At 45.5% G+C, this 8,530-nt stretch overlaps 1 protein-coding gene across 1 annotated transcript in view; it reads right to left on the bottom strand.

The window, feature by feature from the left end:
* tgfb3 (transforming growth factor, beta 3) overlaps nt 1-8,271 on the bottom strand; it is a gene marked incomplete at both ends in the record, with an annotated part of 18,312 nt that extends 10,041 nt beyond the window's left edge. Inside the window, one exon of the mRNA XM_080539055.1 lies at nt 7,929-8,271. Coding sequence (XP_080395181.1) covers nt 7,929-8,271 — 343 coding nt within the window. The remainder of the gene's footprint in view (nt 1-7,928) is intronic.
* Nucleotides 8,272-8,530: the final 259 nt, after the last annotated feature.

Raw genomic sequence — 8,530 nt, 5'->3', positions numbered from 1 at the left:
TTATAGAAATCTGTATTGTTTATACATTTCCTGTGTTTTCTATAGCTTACATCGCAATAAAAATCGGTGTTGTTTACGATCCGACACACAACAGATGAAGGGGTGGCTTAACAGAAAGTTATTTTAACCATTTTCTAGCCGTGAGCCAGTCGAGTCGAGCCCGCGGACCATCTGTTTGTGCTTTGTGCAGTCCGAGTTAGCAACAAGTTGAAGTCATGAAATTAAAACCAAATGTCCCATGTGGTGGTGGTGGTGGTGGTGGAGGTGGAACAGGCCGCGGCTGAGATGGCAGTGGCTGCTCCTCCACCCCCACCCCCCGCCCCCATGACCCCCCTCCCCACCCCGCTCTGGAGCTCAACAGGTGCTCTGAGGGGCTAGGAAGCGAGCCAAACATTCCCTGGAACCAAAACAGCTCCGCTCACAACATGTGCAATCACATGCAGGTACTGTACAGAACACTGGCTCAGCTCCCCATTGTGAGCTGTACTGTTGTGTTGAATCGATGTGTGTGTGCTGTACTACAGTATGTCGGAAAAGGAAAAGGAGGCTCCTTCAATGACTGCTTGGTCAGGGAGGGAGGGAGGGAGGGGGGGAGGGAGGGAGGGAGGGAGGGAGGGAGGGAGGGAGGGAGGGAGTGGGCAGGGTTGCTGAGTGGATGACAACCAGAGGGGTAAAAGAGAGTGGTTCCTAGGGGGGTTCTTAGCCATGAGAAGAGTTTGAAACTAATGGGGGACAATGCCCTGGTGGTTGTGTGGTAGTGTGTGGTGGTGGTGGTGGTGGTGTGTGGTTCAGGGGCGGCGCTAGGGGGTGGCTACTGGGGCTCAAGCCCCGGATGTTTTCTGAAAAGCCCCGAATGTTTTACTTAAAATTTAAAATAAAAAATAAATAAAAATATATAGCTCGTGAGTAACGTGCAGTACCGGAGTCCAACAGAGAGGCAGCAGCTGCGCGACATTAGCCTGCATACTGCGTAGCCTACCCTGCCCTGAAGAAGATGTGATCTCAATCAGTGCCTGACTTGCTAAATTGTAAGGATGGATATCCGAAAGTTGTTTTCAACAAAACAAGCGCCAAGAACTGTTGCAGCAGCCGTATCAGCAGCTGACAACAATGACATCACCAGCAGTGATGACATAGATGATGTTTCAGGTTTGTGAATCTTATTAGAAAGGTGACTGACTCACTGACACTACTTTTCCGGTTTGCTAATGCTAGCTGGCTATCATAACATAACGTTATGTTATAATGAAAATGAAACATAGCAAGGTACTGTTACGGTACATGGTAAGAAATCAAACAAAGGATAATACTTATACAAATAAAGTGAATAACAGGCTGATAGTCTTTGATATCTGCACTCTGGTTGACTGAGTAACAGGTGAAAAAGAATGATGTAACGTTAATGTTACAGCTAGTAAACATGGAGTAACCACATTAAGTATGCCCTTATGGTAGTATGTATGTATACAGAACATGACTCAAATCTATCCTAAGATGTAACGCTAACTAACTAAGTTTGTTTAATGTCCCAGGGGGGATTTGATTTCACAGTACTATACACAGGCCAACAATACATGTAATATATCGTCATATAACACAGGACAAGACTCTAAATACAATATAAGTGGTGAGCACAGAGTCTGCCCTGATATACATACTGTAACATAACTAGCCTCAGCCCATCAATTATGTAATTCTATACAAATATAAATGATGGTGACTGACAGGGGGAGCTACGTGTGCTGACCTCCCTCTGTGCCCAGAACCACCACAATTAGTTTGCTTCATTAAAGGGTGTGAATGTATATGTGTTCTCCAGTGCCTTTTGTCCGCTTTAAGGTGGTGGTAAGTTGAAGGTTGAAGGCAACATTTTCCGGCGCGCTCCGCGCGCACAATATATTCCCCCTCTGGGCTAAGCCCCGGATCTCCTGCGATCCTAAATCCGCCCCTGGTGTGGTTGTAGTGACGTGTGGTGGTGGTTTGTGGTTGTGTGGTGGTTGTGTGTGGTTGTGTGTGGTGGTGTGTAGTGTGTGGTGTATGGTGGTGTGTGGTTGTGTGTGGTGGTGGTGGTGGTGTGTAGTTGTGTGTGGTGGTGGTGTGTGGTTGTGTGTGGTGTGTGGTGGTGGTGTATGGTGTTGTGTGGTGGTGGTGTGTAGTTGTGTATGGTTGTGTGGTGTGTGATGGTGGTGTGTAGTTGTGTATGGTTGTGTGTGGTGTGTGATGGTGGTGTGTGGTGTTGTGTGGTGGTAGGATGGTGGTGGTGTGTTGGGTGGTGTATGGTTATGTGGTGTGTGGTGGTGGTGTATGGTTGTGTGGTGTGTAGTTGTGTGTGGTTGTGTGTGTGGTGGTGGTGGTGTGGTGGTGGTGTATGGTTGTGTGGTGTGTGCTGGTGTGCGGTTGTGTGTGGTGGTGGTGTATGGTTGTGTGTGTAGTTGTGTGTGTGGTGTGTGCTGGTGTGTGCTTGTGTCAGGCGGTGAACTCAGCAGCCCTTACTGTACTGAGCCGTACAGAACAGAACACATTTCGACCGGCTCCCTTCTGAAAGACTTCCTGTTGGACTGCTTAGTCAAGGAAGCTTTTTCCTTTTTTCTTCCTCAACCCCCTAATACCATTGAATTGTTTATTATTTTAACAGGCAGAGCGCATGCCGCGTTGAGCAAAACAAGCACAAGGCAAGCGTTTTTTACGATCCAAGTGGAAACACTCATTTACAGCCAAGCCATTGGCTAATTTATTACCCCCAAGTCTCTCTAAGCTTTATTAGTGACTCTGTGATTCGCTGGCGGTTAACGAGGGCATTACACCTACCGCTGGACATGGAATCTCGGAGCGATCGGTTTAATAACAATGGAGGATCAAACGGTAAGATGTTTGTGTTGTGTAGCGCGTTTGGAAACGACCGGCGCGCGCGCCGCGTCGAACCTAAACTGCAGATGACCCTTAATCCCCGTTTCACAGTTTAGCTATTATCTGATATTTCCATGAACTCTTCAAAATTCCACTATTTATAGGTGACCTTTTCAGGCTTCATCCAGAGCCAAATATCTGTCCTCTGCTTCCACACAGCCAAGCCTATAGAGAGTCAGTAGCCCTCTACTCCCTTGGCTTGTCCCCCCCACCGCCCCCCCTCTCTCTCTCCTCTCCCCCTTCTGTGTCCCTCTGCCTCCCCCACTGAAGGTGGAAAGCCCCCACTTCCAGAGGAGATTTGAAATTCTAATCAAGTCTTTGGTTTCCTTTTTGGATGACCTCATTTTTCCCATTGCAATGGGTTTTAGGTGGATTTCACATTATGGCTTATTTTTGCCAAGGGTCTGAAGGTAATTTGTTCCATGGCTGTGAGTGAAGGGGATTGCTGGTATAATTAGAGTGAAATGCTCTGGCTAATGTACTGTACTGCCCCCCCCGCCCCCCCCCTCCCTCACCCCCACCCCCCTCCATTATCAGATGTGTGTCTAAGGCTGGTGTAGAGATGCTGACATCAGCGAGAACTTGACCTGGACATTATTTACAGCAACTGAAACATGTGCCACAGACCTTTATATAGGGCCTCACAAGCCTCAGCCTCCTCATAACACACACTGAGGTCATCTACACAGTCGTCTACACACAACAGCAACTTTAGTTAATTAAAGAATTATCGTCCATCTGTTATTGTGAATGTTTATCTTGGATCGACTTTTTAAGAGACAGATCCATTGTATTTAGAATGGATTGTTTATAATGGATTTATATATTTATTTATGTATTGTAGGTACACTTTGTTACATAGCAACTGTTATCCTTTGTTTGTGGTTTGAGGTTGAAAGACAATTACTCATCAAATTATTATGTTTCGGAATGAGTGTAAGAAATATGTAATTACCCTAAACCACCAAGTTGTAATATATCAGTGATATGTTGCAATGTGTACACCACTACACTGCAATGTCAATGCAACCTACCTACAGTATCCAACAACAAACACTGAACAAGTACAGGTACGTGGTGCCACAATACAAAGAATCTGAATTCGAAGGAATGGCTGACAATTCTCTACTAACCCCTTATCAACATAGAATTCAGTCCGTTTTTAATAGTTTGATACGGTGTGGCAGTTGGTCTGACATTCAAATCCAGAGTCTCCGATTGGTCAACAGTCCAGTAGTGAGAAGGGGAGTCATCCTGGAAGCCTTCACAGGAAGGCCCGGGGACCAGACTTTGAAAAGCTTTGCTCCGAAATCCTCTCATAAAGCGTCCGCCCCAGACACAGACACTGTATCCCCCCCCCCCCCGCCACCCTCCTCACCCCCTCTCCTTCCTGTATCCCCCCCCTCCACCCTCACCCCCCTCTCCTTTCCTGTGTCTGGGATGCCCCACCACGCACCACGTTCCTCTGCTCCTCTCCCTGGCAGGTGACATCACACAGAAGCTGCCGCTAAATACTCCCGGCAATCAGCCCCTTGCCCAGCGGTCCCTGAGCAATGGCTGTGATGTCAGTCTCTCCGAAGCTATGTGGAGGTAAACAAAGGAAGTGGGGAAGCAGGGAAAAGCAGGTGCTGGCCAGCTGCTGAACAGTCTGGACCTCGTTCACCAGTGAAAAACGGTCACGGCGCTGTTAAACCTGGTGTATACTTATTATACGCATTCAAACAAAACTGTCAAACTATCAAACTAGTACTTATTGGATTTACCTGGAACTACGACTGGTCTTTATGAGTTACTAGAATAATAAACTGCCCTACAATGACGATGAAAAAAAAAAGCTTCATCTTATTCATTTGACCAGAAGCTAAGAAGGTCAGACGTGTTTTCAGCTCGTAATATTTGAGAGTAAGAAAGCCAAGTCATGCTGTCAAATCCTAATGATATGGTAATACAGATACATAACCAGATTGTATCAAATGGACCAAACAGGACCAAGTTATTCCTCCTCATCTCCTCCTGAGTAAGTCGCTACACATGGAGAACTGTGGCTGACTGCTATAGATGAGATAATGTGATGGAGTTCTCTGCTGAAGTAAGACGGCTTTTTTCCACTTGATCAAGGATGAAGAGGGAAAAATGGCTGGAGGGAGGGGGGATGGAGGGGGGGTGGCTGCCTTCAGAATGGGCCAGAGAACTCTGTCTCTGTTTGCTGGGATGACATCACCTTTCTACTATTCCATATATCAGAAACACTGCTGTCCTCAGCTCCGCTCCACATCTCTCTCTCTCCTTCCTCAGACGCTGAATCAATGATTGCCTCATGTCAGAACACTCACTGAGAGCTTTTTTTTAGAAAGAGAGAGCCTGGCTCTGCCTAATTGGCCGTCACAAGAGCCAATCGGTGATTTCCTCAGAAGGTTAAATGCGGTTAGACAGTTTGTCTTTGGACAGCCTTATCATGATAAAGGTCACCATCAAGAGACAACTGCAAGGTACTATTATGTGAATGAGTGAATTCTACTAAATGTCATTTACATTTGACATTTTTGGCATTTATCCAAAGCGACTTCCAACACAATATTGTCTAAGTAAGTGCATTGTCTGCCAATCAGTCATTGTAAGATAAAGGTCATCTGTGCCAAAACCAGGGGCCATTGGCAGATACCGTGCTAGAGTCCTTAGTTTACACACTATGAATCTGAACAGTGGCACTTGTTTGGCTCCTACGCCTTGGTTGTGTCCCCAAAATGGCTCCGGTCCACTTTAGTCACCTCCACACCTTCGCCAAAACCCACTGCTTATGGTAAGAGACACCTAACCTCCTGGTTACCTAGGAGTATTTCTCCGAATTACTCAGCTATTAAAGCATAATGTGTCTGGGAGGAAAGTTCCTGCTTCGTCTTACACTCTAGCCCAGTGACTGAGTAATAAAAAAAAAAAGTGGGAAAAAAAACACAAATCTGAAAATAATCCAAGACATTCCCACCTTCCAAAGGCAGCGTATGCAAAACCCATTAGATTATCAAAATGGAATGAAAATATGCGTTACTGTATTACCGTGGTGACAGACATTACGCTCCTTGATGCTGAAACAGACCCTGCTTCGTATGACGTCACATCATGGAAAGTCACCCCACACTGGCAACCCTCGCTAATGAGGGTCAAACCTGGCCAGTTTTTTGGACATGTTAGGATCAAACTTACAAATAAGAACGGTATAAATGTATAAAGAAAAAAAGAAGAAAAGAAAAAGAAAAAAAACAAAGACTGCAAATAGCCATTTATATGACGAATTAAATGTGTCTAATTTCACGGCTAATCAGTGGGAACTCCGTCGGGCCAGTTTCGTTTCCTAGCTCCGCTCGCGGCAGGGTCATGACAGGGTGATGTGGCCAGGAGCCCTCCCTGGCCGTGACTGACCCGGCCTCCGCCTCCAGACCTCTAACTGTTTGTTTTGGGAGCTCTGTGGCTACCTCCAACCAAAGGCTAAGCCCAGGTGGTTGTTACAAGCGTGGACTTTGAGTGTCAGCGGCACTTTGTGGGAACTGAGAAATAGATTTCGTACAGTCGCTTCAGCTCTGGTGCCAGGGGAAGTTCTGTTCTGTGTCACACTCACAGTATAGCACGAAACACCTGTTGACTTTAAACTAAGTTACATGCACTGATCCAGGGTCTATAACTGTGAATGAACTGCTTCCAACTTTTTCCACTTAGACAAAGAAAGTAAGTTTCCCCCATCTCAAAAGATTTCACTGCAATGGGGGTGAGAGAACCGTCCAATAAACTTGAATACACGTCAGTTTGATTACTGGAACAATCAATTGAGGGCAATTTAAACAGGAAATGCCAACAAGGATGAGCAAGGCAATTTCATTACAGCGCACAAGCCAAGCAGCAGCTGCTGTGTTTGAACTGTAATTGCCAATAAAGAAAAAGGAGTAGTGAACAAAAAGACATTATAAAAAAATAAACGTCTTACTCAAAAATGTCTTTTGTGGAAAAACAACATTTGTAGGAAATATAATTTGTAGGTTTTGACTGAGAGAGAGAATGGTAATTGGAGCATGTTGGAATGCTAAAATTGACGGATTGGAAGAGAGAGAGAGAGAGAAAAAAAAGTTCTCTATGGAATGTCTCGGACTGTCGTGTGCTAGGTCTGCTATTGGGAGTTCCCATGGCTTTTGTGTGAGGTATGAGGGTGGAATGGTGCTCACTCCAATTAGACTGTTTGCTTAGCCCTCTCCTCTCCTCTCCCGTCTTTCCACTGCGGAGAGACGCGACTGTGCGTTAAAGCTGCGTCGGCCAATTCTCCTCTGTCACGCGGATAGTGGAGACGCACGCCAAGCAAGGAGGTCCTCCTTGCATCCCTTCCATTAGTGTCATTTGTTAACATTTCCTCCATGGTCCTTGCATTGCAGCATTAAGCCTTTTTATATGTTGTAGATCACAAATAAATCTGCTGAATCGGAATGCGGGGAAAGAGTGTAGCCCGGAGCATTATGATGGATGGATGAGATTGAGCAAGGCTCATTGATAGTTAGTTAGGCCTACATACTGGTTTAAACACACAACCACACACACGTACGCGCGCGCACGCGCACGCACGCGCGCACACACACACACACGCACACACACACACACACACACACACACACACACACACACACACACACACCCAAGGGGGGGGGGGGGGGGTCACTCTATAGCTATTTTCATTGTTTTCACTTTGCATTCGTTTTACCACGGCTTGCTGATATTTTACAAGCCTGTCATTCTATGTCTTAAATGTGTACTTTTTAGACATGTATCCTCCTTCATTACTCCATTATTTCCATAGGAAACTAGCTGAATGATATTCAATCTGATGACTAATTTACGCATCATATCTGAAATGCACAGTATAGTATATACAGTCATCAGGAGTTTCATCAGTAGCCTAAGTAGGCCCTACAGAAGCCACAGTCCGCTGTGGTGTCTCCACATGCGTAAAAATGCGTAAAAACAGGTAAATGAACACTACTTACTGTTCTCCGGCCCATTTATCATATTGAACTTGTAAATCTCTTTGGCGTAATATTCAGTCTCTGTGTTATCCTGTCCACAACTTTGCTGTCTGTCTCTTCCCAACTCCTCGATCAGTTCCTTCGTACTGTTATAGAGGGCCAACACCTGGAAAGGTATCTGATTAGGACCCACAGTCTGTGGCGGACTGGTCAGTCGAAGTTTACTGAGAATTTGTCCCCGGATCGCCTCTACTCTCTTTTTCTTTATGTGGTCTATGTCCACAGTTGTGCAAGTGGATAGTGACAAAGTCATGGTCACACAGTTCAAGAGGAGGAAAAACAGAAGTGCTTTACCCAAATGCATATTTCTTTCTGCCCTTGCTTACTTAATAGGCTTAATCAAATATAAGGACGCGTGGTGACTGGGCAACAGAAAAGGTATTTCTGACTGAATTCCAGGTTGAATATGATCCGTTACCACTTTGCATTCAGGTTGTTAATGAGTTCTTTTCCTCAAGGAATCCCATGTTGGTCAATGTACTAAGAGGGTGTCATCTGGGTGCTATCCGGGTTTGCGCTCCAGGAATATTCCATATCATTCTTAAAAAGCAAATCTTTAACGG

This window comes from Nansenia antarctica (assembly GCF_963989245.1).
Source record: "Nansenia antarctica genome assembly, chromosome: 1".
Classification (NCBI taxonomy): Eukaryota; Metazoa; Chordata; class Actinopteri; order Argentiniformes; family Microstomatidae; genus Nansenia; species Nansenia antarctica.
Note: the sequence above shows the minus strand (reverse complement) of the source record. Positions and strands in the feature narration are given on the sequence as shown.